Source organism: Sciurus vulgaris (genome assembly GCF_902686455.1).
Source record: "Sciurus vulgaris genome assembly, chromosome: 17".
NCBI classification, from domain to species: domain Eukaryota; kingdom Metazoa; phylum Chordata; class Mammalia; order Rodentia; family Sciuridae; genus Sciurus; species Sciurus vulgaris.
The window spans coordinates 52,810,605-52,826,528 of record NC_136478.1 but is presented as its reverse complement, the minus strand read 5'-3'; the positions used below and the strand labels follow the sequence as shown (position 1 = coordinate 52,826,528).

General features: G+C 46.9%; 1 protein-coding gene across 3 annotated transcripts in view; it reads right to left on the bottom strand.

The window, feature by feature from the left end:
- Positions 1 to 15,924, bottom strand: part of GRIK5 (glutamate ionotropic receptor kainate type subunit 5) — a 54,956-nt gene that overhangs the window by 21,292 nt on the left and 17,740 nt on the right. For all 3 annotated transcript variants that reach the window (XM_079119390.1, XM_079119391.1, XM_079119392.1), the window contains exon 12: positions 11,213 to 11,416. In XM_079119390.1, the coding sequence (XP_078975516.1) occupies positions 11,213 to 11,416 (204 nt within the window). The remainder of the gene's footprint in view (positions 1 to 11,212; positions 11,417 to 15,924) is intronic.

Genomic DNA, 15,924 nt, shown 5'->3' with positions numbered 1-15,924 from the left:
AACCAGGCATGGCTTCCCACAGCACTAGGACAAAACCCCTTTATGGCCTAGAGGCCCTTTGCAGTCTAAGACCTGCCACCTTGCTGGCTTCCCCTCATGCCCTTTCTCCCTTACCTGCTCCTCCAGCCATGATGGCCTGCCTTTTGTTCTTCAACACAGCAGGCTCACTCCCCATCTCAGGGCCTTTGCACCTGCTCCTCCCTGCTCTTCCTCACCACTAGAGGCTTACAGCATACCTCTCCATTTAAGCCCTCCCCAAAGCAGCCTCCACCACAGGGCCCTCTTTTTCACATTATCCTTCTAAGTGCTTCTAAGTACACAGTAGCTCCCCAGTGGCCACTATTCCAGGGTTTTCCTTGCAGTAGCTTATTTGGTCCCCTAGAGAAACCTATACAGAGGGACCACATTCCTGCCATACTACAGTGACGAGACTGAGGCACAGAGAGGGTAGGTGTCTTGACCTAGCTGCCCCCAGATGTGGAACCACTCCACTGCTGAGGAGACTTTACCTGTCTGCTGCCCACATCCTCCCATGGCTGGGGGCAATCTGAGGTCAAGTGCAGGTATATGACTCTTCCTTGGCTCCCAGGGAACTCAAGAAATGAAGGAGTCCTTGAACCTCCAAGGAACATTCAGCAACCTCAGCACCTACCCTCTCCCCAGCACTGTTCGGAATTCTACCTTCCCTGAAGCCATTGCATTTGAAGTCTGGGGGGTCATCCTGCACATGCCTGTCTCCTTGCCCTCACCATAAGCACTTTTTTTTTTTTCCCATGCTGGTGATTGAACTTGAGGCCTTGCACATGCTAGGCAAGCGCTCTCTCACTGAACTAAATCCCCAATCCCTGCATCCACTTTTGAGCCCTCCTGATTCTGCCCCCAAACGCCTGCAGAGCTGGGTCACTCATCTCTGCCTCCACTGACTGCCCCGCCCAGGTCTCCATCTCTGACTGGAAAGCTCATCTCTACTTCCCAGGCCTCTCAGCTGGCAGCCCCAGGAATCCCGATATGCTACAATCTGTTCACACCACTCCCCTGCTTAAATACCATGACGACACTCACCCTTCTTCAACTATCAGTCCCAATTCTCACCTGTCCCTCCCAGAGGCTCTGCTCCATCTGGCCCCTGCCACCCTGCCTGCCTCATCCCCTGCCATCTTGCCCTCCAACCCTGCATGGCAGCCGCTCTGCCCTTTCCATCTGTTCCCTCATTCGCTCATTCACCTGCTCAATACATCTTTGCCGGGCTCCCTCTACTGGCCAAGTACAATACCAGCTTTGGGAATATTGCAAATATAAATGTACAAAGTGACAAGTGCAATGAAGTAAAATAAAGCAGGGCCACAGAGATCCATGGAAGACACTGCTTTGAATACACTTTCTGCTGTGGGGTCTTATTCGAGTCCCATCTTCAAGGAAATGCAGGGAAGACCTATGGTGGAAGTTCCCAGCTATGGGAACAGTGGGTGGTTTTTGAGGTGGGTTCACGGAGGCTGTTGGAGAGCAGGAGGGGTGGGAAGTGAGGTGTGCAGGGACCACAGCCCTGCAGGACTGTGAGAGACATTGTGAGGGGCTGGGCTCTGCTCCAAGGGCAACAGAGGACATCAGGCCAGAGGGTATGGGTAGAGGAGAATGATCTAGACACTGTGGGAGCAGACCACAGGCACCAGAGTGATGCAGGGACCAGGGAGCTGACGCAAAACCCCCATGAGAAGGTGGGGTGGGACTGAGGGTGAGCAGTGGTGGTGGAAAGAGGGGGCTGGGTTTGGGTTTTGCTCTGAAGGTAGGACAAAGGATCCTTAAATGCTGTGAGTTCCTTCTAGGCTCCTGTCAAAGTCTATGGGACCCCCTACTTCTCACCCTCATTTCCCAGCAGAAATACCTCTTTCCTACAGAAATCTTCCCTTCCTAACATGTGCCCCCCCCACTCTTTGCCAGTGGGACCCTGAAAGTTGTTCAATCTCTAGAATGAAATTGGTACAAATTCAAACTAGGAATTACAAGGGGGATCGAATCAAAACACTGACTGTCCCTCAGCTCCAAATTTACCCTCTATATGGAGCTATGTGCAACCTACATTCCTGCCTTGCCAGACTCTGCCCATAGCATACTAGAGGGAGGCTCCCAGGCCACAGGAGGGTGAGTTTGCTCCTTCCTGTTGCCATTCTCTTCCTCCTGGTCTGTGTGGGCTCCCCTTGGCAGCAGGGGTTCCTTTCCACCATAGCAGATGAAGCCAGTCTTCCCAATGCTTGCAGTGTCTGACCTCTCAGGGACATCAGCAGCAGCAAAAGATCCTCCTGTGACCACTTCCTCCATGATACTAAGGGCAAAGGTGGGCAAACCATGGACCCCAGGTCAAGCCCAGCCCATCCACCTGGTTATGTAAATAAAGTTTTATTGGAACACAGACTGCCTGCTTGTTTACATGTTGTCAAACTGGTTTCCATACAACAGAATTGCTGAGTGGTTATGGCAGAATGGACGCAAACCAGAAATACTTACTCCCTGGTCCTTGACAACAAGGAGTCAAATCTTCTGACTTGGAATTCTTTCATGTTCACATTTACCTAGTGAACAACTTTATACCTACAACAAAATCCTCTTCTTCATTCAAATATCTGTGTGGCTTGTCTCCTGATGGGAGCTGAATGACACAGAAATGACACACCCAGGTGGTGAAGGGGCCACACAGTCACTCACCAGGCATGAGAAGGTGTTGGGTTGTTAGCAGGGCCCAGTAAAGGAGCCAGGAGTAGTTTGTCAAAGGAGAACAGTTACTGCAGAGGGCATGGGTTCGTTCCATGAATCGTCTATTGATATCAGGGCAGCTCCATCCAGCAGCCTATTTGACAGTGGCTCTCTGCAGATCTGTGGATCTGTCGGACCATCAGGTCCAGGGGCACATCAGCTACCTGCAACCTAGACTTGCTTACAGAGCTGGCATGTGCTCCAGACCACAAGAGAAATGACAGGCTGTAGGGTTTGCTTGGAAAACAAGTGGATTGAAGTTGTACAATCCAATGTGATTATAAGTTGTCCTCAAATTAAAAAAATGTCATGCACCAAGCAAAAAGGGTCCTCTCTTCAGGGCTAATGAGTCTCGGTTCTGCAAGGCCTTCTCCTAGGTTTCTAAGTTTTCATCTTTTCAATCTCTTTCCCTTGTCGCCTCAGTCCTAAGGGTGGAAGCTGCTACCTGCAGCTACTAACTTCAAGACCCTTTGATTTTCTTTTACCTTTTCAATCAGCTGGTTAACAACTTTACATTTAGTTAACAATCCTTTATATTCAATTCTTTCTGTTCAAATAACTGATGGAATTTTAGTCAAGTAACTAATGGGGTTTTAGTCGAGTGCTATCTTCATCTCCAGAGTGGACCTGACAGACATCAGCAGGGGATTTATTGCCAACCTCACTTACAAAACTACCTCCTGCTCCTCAGATCAGATCAGCATCATGTTGTCAACACGTGGATCAGTGTGGGGCCTTGAGATCAATTTCTCTGCCACCCGTATCATGGCAGAAAGTGGGAGAGTTGATGTTGCCCTGAGGCAAGGCTGTGAAGCTGTGCACTCTTGGCTTCTGGTGGTCCTTGGAAACTGGTATGGAGGAAAAAGCATTTGCCAGGTCAGTAGCTCACACCAGCTGCCAAGGGCTGTGTTGATTTGCTCCAGTAAAGATTCTTCATTTGGGACAGCAACTGCAATTGGAGTCATCACCTGATTATAGCGAAAATAATCCACAGTCATTCTCCAGGATCCATCTGCCTTCTGCACAAGCCAAATGGGCCAGCTGAATGAGGGTGGGATCACTACCCCTGCTTCTTTCAAGCTGTTAATGGTGGAACTAATCTCTGCAATTTCCCCAAAGGATGTAAAATTGCTTTTGAATTACTATCCTGAGAAAGATGGGGAGTTCTAGGGGCTTCCACTTGGTTCTTTCTATCATAATGGCCTTGGCTCCACAGGTCAGTGCAACCGTGTGGGATTCTGCTGGCTGCTGTGTATGTCTATTTCAATTATATAGTCAGGAACTGGGAAAACACAAGGTGGGTCCATAGCCCTATGAGGGTCTATTTAGAGTTGAACATGGGCTCAGACTCTTTTACCTGACCACATAAGCCCCATTGTGGTCCGCTAAGCAGGAGTAATAAAAATGATTTGCCATCTACAAAAATGACAGTGGGTTGTCTATTGCTGAAAACTAATCAAAACACTCAATGCTGAGGAAGGTGCTGGAAAAACTGGACAGCTGTATGTAGAAAAATGAAACTAGATCCCTATCTCTCACTCTGTACAAAACTCAAAGTGAAATGGATCAAAATCTTAGAATAGAAATTAGACCAGAAACTTTACAACTTCTAGAAGAAAACTGGGTCAACACTCCATCATACAGGTGCTGGCACCAAATTCTCTAACTAGACCCCCCAAAGCATAGGAAATAAAACCAAGAATTAGTAAGTGGGATGCCATCAAACTAAAAAGCTTTTTCACAACAAAGGAAATAAGAGCATGAGGAGAGAGCCTACAGAATGGGAGAAAATCTTGGCCTGCTACTCCTCTGATAAGTTGTTAATATCCAGAATATATGAAGAACTCAAAAAACTTCACACACACTCACACACACACACACACACACACACACACACACACACACACACACCCCAATCAATAAATGGACCAAAGAACTAAATGAAAATTTCTCAAAAGAAGAAACATAAATGGTTACTGAATAAACAAAAATATGAAAAAATGTTCTACATCTCTAGCAATCAGGGAAATGCAAATTAAAACTACACTAAGATTCCATCTCACTCCAGTCCAAATGGCGATGATCAAGAATATGAACAATAAATGCTGGTAAGGTTGTGAGGAAAAGGTACCCTGTACATTGTTGGTGGGACTGCAGACTAGTACAACTAGACTCTGGAAGGCAATATGGAGATTCCTCAAAACACTAGGGATGAGCCACCATGTGACCCAGTGATCCCACTCCTTGGTATTTTCCCAGAAGATCTAAAGTCAGCATATACAGCAATACAGTGATCAGCCACCTCAATGTTCACAGCGGCACAATTCGCAATAGCTGAATTACTGAATCAACGCAGATGCCCACTAAGAAACTGTAGTATACATATATAATGGAGTTCGACGCGGCCATAAAAAGTAAAATTATGCCATTTTCCAGTAAACAGGTGGAAATGGAGAATATCATACTAAGTGAAATAAGCCAAACTCAGAAACTCAGAGGGTCGATGTTTTCTCATATGGGGAAAGCTAGAATAAAATAAAGGAAAGGGGAGGAAGGATAGGATAATATAAAGAATCAAACAAATATAAATTAATAGACAAGCAAAAGGCAGCCCAATAGAGGAAGGAGAATAGGAGAGGGGAGGAAGGTGGAGAGGAGAGGGGAGCACCATGGACAGAAATCGATTCCCAAGCATTCACGAGTTTGTTGGGATGAACCCAACAACCATAATTATAAAGCTCCAATTAAAAAAAAAGAAACATTAGCTTCAGGGTAGGTAGGGAGTATATCTGTTCTGTACACTGCTTCCTCCTAGTGGTTGGAACAGGGCCAGGGGCATAATAGGTGCTCAATAAATAATCGATAAAATAAGGTAAATCTATGTAGAAAATTCACCCACAGCCCTTTGATAAGCCCCTTTATTCTCCTTTCCCACTCTTCACTCTTACTTTTTTTTTTTCCCAGTACTGGGAACTGACCTCACACATGCTAGGCAAACACTCAACTGCTGAACTATATTCCCAGGCAAACCTCTCCATGTGTACCAACAGAAAAATGTCAAGATATAAGTGAAAAAAGGGCAAATTACAAAATAGTACGTATAGCAGGATAACTCCCTGCCCCTAGTACTGGGAACTGAAAACAGAAGTGCTCTGCCACTGAGCTGTATTTCCAATCACCCCCGACCGGCCTCACCTTTTATTATTTTGAGACAGTCTCACTAAGTTGCCCAGGCTGACCTTGAACTTGTGATCTTTCTGCCTCAGCCTCCCAAGTCACTGGCTGGGTACCATTTTTGTAAAAAATAAAGCTTAAAACTTTAAATACTTGTATCAATGAATTTCTAGAAAATGAGTTAGAAAAATCTGCACCATACTCATTACAGTGGTTGTCTCCAAAATGTGACTTTGCATCACTTTGTATTATATATATAATCAAGGAACATAAAGGAACTGTTTTTAAATGGCTTAGGACAACTTATGAACCCAGGGCCTTGCACACGCCAAGCATTTACTTTACCACTGAGCTACATCCTAGCCACATGACAACTTTTGATGGCATGCAGAAGCACTTATAATTTTTTGATGTACATATACATTTTGTGTGAAATGGAATTATACTTAACATATATTGTTTTATAACCTGAAACACAATATAAAACTGTAAAAGGGCTCAAAAATCTATGCATAGAATGAAATAATTTTTTTAAAAATATAAAGCAGAGGTATCCTGTAGTGATATTCCCTTTCTCCTCTCACTTGTGATCATCTGAATGCATAAAAATTTTGAAGTTGGAAGACAAATGTGATGTGGTATTTGAGAATCACATCTAGGGAATTTTGTGCATTCCCAGGAGACAAGGTTGGATGAGGACTATAAGCAAGAAGGTTGAAATCAGCCAGGGGAGGTGGTGCACACCTGTAATCCAAGTTAGTCTGGAGGTTGATACAGAAGGATCGCAAGCTTGAGGCCAGTCTGGGCAATTTAGTGAGTCCCTGCCTCAAAATAAAAAATAAAAAAGGGCCGAGGATTTAGCTCAGTGGATGAGAACCCCTGGGTTCAATCCCCAGTGCCTAAAAAAAAAAAAAAAAATTGAAATCAGACACTAGATGGAGGGGTTATGGACAAAAGTTCTACAGCTCTCATACTGATCCTTCATGGCCCAGGTTTGCTGTCTTCCTACAAATGAGTTCTGGGGCTCTGCAGCAAAGTGACTTGACCCCAACTCACAGTGCTGCAGCAGGTGTCTCCCATGCCTTTTTGAAACCCCCAGATACTTGAAAAGCCAGGAATAATCTAGAAATTCACTATCACTGATCAAGCACTGCTGTGCCAGGCCCTTGTGCAGGTTTGGCTTGTATTCACCCCTTGACTTCCCATGACCACCCAGCAAGGGACTGCTATTAGCCCCATTTCATCCCCCTATATGCTGTGCAGTGATATCAGCCCCATTTCAGGAAGGGAACGCGAGGTTCTGGAGATGATGCAGCCTGCCAGTGAGTCTGTGGGATCTCAGGAAACCTGGAGCTGGTGGTACATGCCGTGCCTGCCGTGGTGCCTCCCCGACCTTCACTCATGTCACAGCACTCACTGCCCCGGGTGCCCAGGGTATTGATGGCTGATGGCTCAGCTCTGACAATGGGAAACAGGACAGCCCCTCACCCAAGGTGCCCTCCCTGAGGGAAGCCCATGTCCAATGATGTCTGTGGGGGACATAAAGGCCTGGTCCCTTACTCTAGGAGGGATGTCCTTGATGGCTATCCCAAATATGGAGCTGTCCATGGGATGGCGGAGGATGCAAGACAGCAGGACTATATCGTAGCTCAAGTTCACCCTCGGCCCAAGCCTATTTTCCACATTCCCTCACAGGGCAGGTTTCCAGGGTCACCTCCCACACTCCCAGCCTGTAAACCTCTGTCTTGAGTCTGCTGCCTAGGACCCTGACCTAAGACCTCTGTACCCCTTGAGGGCCAGACCAGAAGCCACAGATTTTATCCTGAGGCCCTGGGGTTTCACCTGAAGTATGAGTGACAGGTCAGACTTAATTGTAGTGAGATTCTGATGTAAGATCAACTGAGGCGTGGAGAGACATGAGGTCAGGAGGCCAGGAGGAGGCTGAGGAGCGGAGCCTCAGTTCACACCACAGCAGCCACAGGGAGGAGGAGGTCAATTCTAGCAGTGGCCACTGGGTGGAATAAAAGGACCATAATTTGATACTGGTCAAGGATAGCTGGCCCAAGCCAGGGGTGACTGGGGATGGAGAGGTGCGTTGCCTAGGGTTGTCTTCCATCTGGAAGTCACTCTCCACCTCCAGGCCAGTCCACTGGGGTGCCTGCTCTAGTTCTCTCAGTCACTCGTGGTACAGCCTGGATATAGTACCTGAGTGCCTCACCCTGTGCATTTGATAAGATGGGGCTAATACCAGTCCCTTGCTGGGTGGTCATGAGAAGTCAAGGGGTGAATACAAACCAAACCTGGACAGGGGCCTGGCACAGGAGTGCTTGATCAGTGATAGTGAATTTCTAGATTATTTCTGGCTTTTCAAGTATCTGCTGGGGGTTTCAAAAAGGCGTGGGCCTTGGGACAGACACCTGCTACAGCACTGTGAGTTGGGGTCAAGTCCCTTTGCTGCTGAGCCCCAGATCTCATGGTGGTAGGAGGACAGCAAACCTCTGCACTACAAAGGATTGCTATGAGAACAAAGTTAAGTAACTCAGAACGTTCCTGGCACTCGGTGTGAAGTTGGCCAGTAGCAGCTGCTGCTGTCGTGGTGATGTGGTGGCGATTCCCACACAGCTCTGCAGGCAGCGCAGACTCAGCAAGGCAGGGCCCCACCCTGCTTAGCACTCGCAGGCTGCTCCTCCTCCACTGTTCTCTCCATAAATGTCATCGCAGCCAGCTGCCCAGCCAGACAGGGACGAAAGCCCGCCTGCCTTCTCCCTCCTGCTTCCACTCCCCAGGCAATCACCAAGACCTGCGCTCCCTGTCCCTCCCCAAGTCTCCATCCCTACTGTGCCTGGGCTGTGCCTGGGACCCAGGGACACTATCTCACCCTGAACTTTCTTACTAATCCTGCTGCCACTGTGGCCAGCCCCCCCCTACAATGGAGCCAGAAAGAAGTCTTTGAGGGCATCCCATTAATCTGCTGAGGCCCAAACTCTTTAACATGCACAGTAGTAAAGGTTAGGCCAGATCCACCTTGTTCACAACTGTACCCCAGGGTAAGGCACAGGGCCCAGTACACAGTAGGTGCTCAATAAATACTAGCTAGGGGACCAGTGCTAAGAAGAGGAATGTACTCATGAGCTGGCCATGCCAAGAGGAATAAGAACAACAGGAGTATAGGACACAGGTACGTGGCATCTCCTCCCCACCAGGCCCTTTTTACGACTCTTATGTAGATTCACTCATTTTATGTTCACACCTATGAGAGGGGCTCTTTCTGCAATTTTACAGTTAAAGAAACTAAGTGATAGGAGATTAAATAACCTGCTCAAGGTCACACAGCTGGGGCACAGCAGAGCCAAGACTCAGGGTTAAAGTCACAGCAAACAAACATAAAATCTTGTCCCCCAGCATCAAATCATCTGGCCCATCCCCTGGGAAGGTCCAGAAGCACAAAGGTTAAGACTTGCCAAGGTCAGGCCGCTGTAAGTAAGTACTGTTCCAGAACCTCCTTCTTTTTTGATGAATAAACTGGCGTGTACTTTATAGAGCTTCAGTTGGGGGACTATTCCCACAAAACCTGCTTATTTCTAGGGTCCCTAATGAAAGAAAATTCGTGAGCTCAGGAGACTGAGGACCAGGCTGTGGAAACAGGTCATGGGAAGCCTACCAGTTGGGCGGGAGCAGGGCTGGCATCGCTGGGCCTCTGCTCTCTATCTCATCAGGTACCTCTTTGGGTTTCAGGCCTTAAAACCCTCCCTGGGGCAGAAGCTTTCAAACCAGATGGCCACTGAGGGCCTAGCTGGGGAGTTGGGTGAGGAAGACCAAGCAGCCAGGACTTAGCACCCGGCTCCCTACACCTCTACTGCACCAGAGGAGCTCCCCGTTTGTCCAGGATTCTGAAGAAGCTTTCAATTATAGAAAAAAGTTCCAGTCAAAACAACTTGAAAATCAGTGCCCTAAGGGATAAATGTCCTTGTCAAGCAAAATGCCCTACTCATATCTATCCTACTGACATTCAGGGACTTGGATGTAGTAAATTCTGGCACAGGAGAGACCAGAGGCGAAGAATCTCTGATGTGCTCAGCCAAATTCAATGTCAAGGCCACTCTGACTGTTCCTGGCCAGTTTCTTGCTCTGCACCCCAGCTCTGAGTGTGTGCTAACCAGGGGCCTGTTTGGCACAGTCCTGCCTCTTGGCATGTGCCCACCCAGTTTTTCCACCTGGAACAGAAATAGGAACATCTTGGTCCCCACTGTCTGACAAGCAATGTGTGAGGAACTTGTCCCTATTGCCTGAAACCCTCACTACAGACCTGCCGGGTCCTATCCCCACCTTAGAGGGGGAAATGGGTTTAGAGAACAGAAATAACTCACCCAAGGATTTCAGTTCAGGTTAGTCTGACTCCAAAATATTCTTGCCTCCCAGGCCCTGCCTCTCATCCCTCCTCACCTTCATCCAAGTCCTGCCCACGTGCAGGCCCAGCTGGTTCTTCCCGGGCTCCCCACTCTCTCAGGCCCCTACCTCTGTAGATGCTGCTTCCTCTGCTCCAAATACATCTCCTCCTAAACCCCATCACCTGCAGACTCCTTCATGCCCCTCAAGAATCAGTTAGGGTGTCATCTCTTCTTCTTCTAGAAAGCCCTCCCTGGATGTGGAGGCTAGGTCAGGTGCCTGCATGGGTCCCGCCTCTGTTTTTTCCATTATAGACTAAATGGTTCTAGGCTATGGTCATTTGCTTCCTGAACCCTAAAGAGACTTAAAGTTCTTGTGGGTAGGACCCAGGTCTACAGTGCTCCCCACTTGCTATATCCTGTGCCCAGCAAGGGGCAAAGCACATGGTAGGTGCTCCATAAACTACTGACTGAGTGATGTTTGAGTTTGACAAGCTGCTCTCAATGCCCACAATATGCCATGCTGGGCAGAGCACACAAGTGAGGCGAGCCCCTGTTCTGAGCTTCACCTCCTACAGGAAGCCTGACCTAATCACCTCAGACCTGTGCCGCATTCCTACTCCGTGTCATCTCATCCATTCAACAAATCTTTGAGCACTGATTAGGCCAAGGTGGTCTGGGGCGGGGGGTGGGGGCATTTGACAAAGCAGGACCCAACCGGTGATGTGCTGTGCGGCCTCATGGGGCTCCCAGGCACAGGTACCCAGTCCCTTATCAGCCAGGCTAGTGAAGGAGCCCTTAATGACTCTCTTTTGCCATGTGCTGGTGGGTCCTGAGGTTCCACTGGCTGTCTTCCCTCCCTTGCCCACTCCAAGGCCTCTTCCCCAGCCCTGGCCCAGCCGTACCCGGTTGATGAGCTCGCCAACCATGCCAGTCCAGGAGCCATTGGGCTCGGGCGCCCCATACAGCCCATCCTCCACCAACCGCAGGCGGTAGCGGAAGCGCAGCAGCTCAGCCAGCTCCCGCAGCATGTCCACACAGAAGCCCTCAAAGCGTTCGTTCCCCGACAGCGCCTGGAAGTTGGGCCGTCGCATGACATAGGGGTTTTCCTGGGTAAGCAAAAGAGAGCAGGGGTCAAAAACTGGGTATCTCTGTCTGAACTGGGGATCCCAGAGCCCCGTGAGCCTGGAGAGCCTGGATCAGGCAGCCAGAGCAGCAATCTGCTCGCAGAGTCAGGAGGACGGATTCACTGCATGCATCCTCACAAATGCTGAGTGGGAAACAGGCCTGAAATCTGGGAGGAAAGCACATGGACCCTGCCAGCCCCCAGCAGATCACAGGGAGCCATTTTAATCTCCACAGCCAACCTGATGTTCCTTGGTCTTCAGTTGAAATGCCTATAAGGGAGGAGGGAGTTGGGAGAGAACAGGATTGGATAGAGCTTATGCCAAACTAGAACAGGGCTTTCCATATTTTTTTATTATGAACCACAGTAAGAGAGAGTTTACCTTGCAACTCAAGTCACCCCCACACATGCACACACATAACTAGACCTAATTCCACAAAGCAGTCCTTGCCCTTGGTGACCACGGGCAACCCATGGATATTTTCTTTTCTGCCCTACTTCATTTTTAATGCTACCAATAGTGACTCAATAAGCTGACTTCATGAGCCACCAATGGGCCAAAGCATGCGTCCCCCTACCTACCAGGATTTAGCTCCAGCCCAGCACTACCATGAGGGAAGTAGGCCTGAGATGCCAGATGGTGCAATTTCAACACAATTTGGAAACCTAGATTGTTTCGTAAAATCTCCTGATTATAAATGTTAGTAACTAATTCGAATTCTAATACCATTTGTTTTAATGCTCTGCAGGCCAAATACACACACCTGCCAGTTTGTAATCCCTGACCTTTTGCTACATTGATGCTTATTTCTGAGGGTTGTAAGCAAATTTTACTGACCCCATTGTGGCCAAAGAAACCAAAAGCAGAGAGAACATCCAAAATGCCAGTAAGACAAGTCATGAGGAGATAATCATAACAAAAGGGAAACCTATCTTGACACAGCGATTGTCTAAATGGTTGTTGGTACAGTCTCTTTGGACTAATGAATGAAAGGACTTGGGAAATAATCAGGGGAGAAAGTTTGGGTAATAACATGCATGATGGTTACTGTGTATTGAGCACTGGCCGTGTGTGTGTCCTCACTTTAATTCCTCGCAGACACCTAACACTAAAACATGCAATATTAGCTGGGTGTGGGGACTCATGCCTATAATCCCAGGGACTCAGGAGGCTGAAGCAGGAGGACTGCAAGTTTGAGACCAGCCTGAATGATTTAGTGAGATTCTGTCTCAAAATAAAAAATAGAAGGGCTGGGGATGTAGTTCAGTGGTAGAGTGCCCTGGATTCAATCTCCAGTATACCTAAATAAATAAATAAGCAATATTAGAATCATCTTTACACATGTGTACACTGAGGTTCATAAAGGGCAAATGACCTGTCACCATTTATAATTACTGAGCTCTGTGATAGATGAGAACATAATATCTTGCTGCCTCTTCCAGGTGGAGTCTATCTCCTCACTACTTGGGTCAGGCTGGACTTATGACTTGCTTTGGCCAAAAGAATGTGTGAATTCCAGAGCCTCAGCTTACAGAAGAGCTCTCAGGGACACCCATGTAAAGAAATCCAGGCCAGTCTGTTGGAAGATGAGTGGACCAAGGTGGGCCAGAAAGAGCCAGCACCTACAACCATTCTGGATCTTCCTGTGCAGCTTGACCACCAACTGAGTATAGCCACAGTAAGCCCAGGAAAGACCAGCGGAGAGCAGCCCACTTGACCCACAGAATCTCAGGAACTAATGAATCATTATCATTTTAAGTGTTTGGGTTTTGGGGTGGTTTGTTACAAAGGAATAGACAGAGTCTCCTCCCATGAGGCCTTCTGTCATTGGCCCTAGGCTCCAGGATCCCAGAGGCCTGCAGCTGAGGGACAACAGGATGGAGAGAAGTCAGTGTTTCTCTTTCTCTACAAGCTGCCTTTTCAAATCCAAAATTGTGGAACTGGGAGCAGGAATGTGAGATAATACTAATAATAGCAGCAGCAGCTAGCATTTCTTGTAGGCTTGCTGTGTGACAGCTCTTCTGTCAGTGTGGGAGGTCGGTATTATTACCTCCGTTTTAGAGATGAGGACACTGAGGTCCACAGAAGTGAAGTCATAAGTAGCTCAGAAGGACAAGTCAGTCTGATTCCAAAGCTCTGCTCCACTTATGCTAGACTGAGCTCAGCTGGACAGAATCATAAAGTGGACATGGGAAAGCCAGACACAGAGATGGGGCTTCTGGGTCAGGTAACAAAACTGGAGGATCAGAAATCAAGAATTTAAAGAGAAGCACCCATGCTGGAGCTGGAAGGCCTTCATACAGCCCTCTTGGTATACAGAGGAGGAAAAGGAGGCTCAGGAAGGTAAAGTGACATATAGCTAAAGGAAAGCCAGGGGAAGGGATAGAGGACAGAGCTGAGATTCACAACCGAGGCACCATGCATTCTGAAGCCCTGGTCAAGCTGATCTCCAAAGTCAAGATTGAGGAACGTGGGTTCAAGGTCTCAGAGTCAGGGTCTGAGCTTATAGAGATAAAAACAGAAACTGGGGCCTAAGGGAGAGCTCAGGGTCAGAAAACAATGATCTAAGAGTCAGAGCCCTGAACCCCCACAACCAAAGGTCTTTAAAAGGGGCCCCAAACCCAATATCTTCAGGTTTCTTCAAATAGACTCTAAGGTGGAAGCCCCGCACAGCAGGCAGGTAGGGGCGTGCTGCAGTCTGGCTCTAGGAGCTCGTCCTGGAATGGTGAGCATCTATAGCCAGAAACACAGGTCCAGGAAAGGCATCGCAGCAGTGCCTGAGGTGGGAACAATGACTGAAACAACCTAATTTGGGACAAGATAAAGAGATCAACGATGTCATAAAAGAATCCCAGGCAACTATTAAAATAGCAAAGTCTATAAGATATATTAAGAGGAAAAAAAAAACAAGCTACAGAACAACGTGTACAATATGCTCTTCTTTGTGATAGAAAGAACAGACATGTGGCTGCAGATGCACAGACATTTCTGGAAGGATGGTGGCCTCCAAGCAAAGAAAATGAGGAACCAGGGAGGGAAGAATGCTGATTTTTCACTCCTTACCCCCTTTATCCTTTGAATTCTATTTTACCTAGATTTCCATTATCTCTGTCACTCCCCTGAGGTCATGATTTTTAAAAATTAAAGTCTGATATTTAAAATTATATGGACTGGGGACATGACTCTGTGGTTAGTATATGGAAATGCAAGGGTCAGGAAGGACCAAAGCAATCCTAAAGAAGATCATCAAAACTGGTAGCTCATTCCACAGAAAGTCAACATTTAAATTGAGCTATGATGTTTAAGACAATGTGGTATTAGAAAAAGAGGGGCAACGGACAATTAAATGGAGTATTAGGAAAACCACACATAAATGGATATTGATTTATGACAAAGGTAAGACTGTGGGGAAGAGAGGAAAATGATCATTTTAATAAACAGTGCAATTCAGTCAGGTGTGGTAGTGTATACTTGGGAGGCTGAGGCAAGTGGATCAAGTTTGAGGCCAGCCTCAGTGACTTGGAGAGACCCTGCCTCAAGACAAACTAAAAAAGACTGGGGATGTAGCTTAGTGGTAGAGCACTTGCCTAGAATACGCAATGCCCTGGGTTCAATTCTCCAATACTACACACAGACACAAAAATGGTACCATTCAATTTAAGATCCATACGGAAAAAAATGTATTCTGACCACCTCCCACCTCACATGAGTCATAGAAGTCAATTTCAGAGGAAACACAGATTTAAATGTAAAAGGCAAAATTATTATGTTTTCAGAAAATAAATAAAATACCTTCATGACCTGTGTGGTAAGCAAGGAATTCTTAAATTCTAAAACATTAACCCAAAAATGCTGATAAAACAGACCTTAGTAAAATTTAAAAAACTAAGACTTTTTATCAATATATACAACTGAGAATAAAAAAGGTGTCACAAAAGGACAGGCGATATTTGCAATACACATATCTCACCAAGGACTGGAATCCAGATGTATGAATAACTCCAAAATCAATAAAAAAGGTCATATATCCCAATTTTTAAAAAACAGACAAAGACTTGAGCAAGAGCTTCCCAAAGGAGGATTTTCAAATAACCAATAAACACAAAATGTGACTGAGTACAAATGAAAACCACCACACATCACTGGTACCTATAAATATACTCACCACTGATGACAAAGAGCAACTGGAACTGTCAGTCATACACTGCTCAGGGAATGAAGTGGTGCAACCACTTGGAAAATGCTTTTGCAGTAGCTATGAAGCTGAAACACACACCTATAACCCAGCAATTCTTCCCGAAACATCCGCCAGAGACATTCCAGTACAAATTCATGGGCAAGAATGTAACTAGTGGTACTACTGTTCATAATAGCAAAAATCAGAAACAATTCAAATGTCCATCTACATTTGATGGGTAAGTGAATTGTAGTACCTTTGCATCACAGAACATACAAGTCTAAACTACATGCGATGGGTGGATCTCATAAAT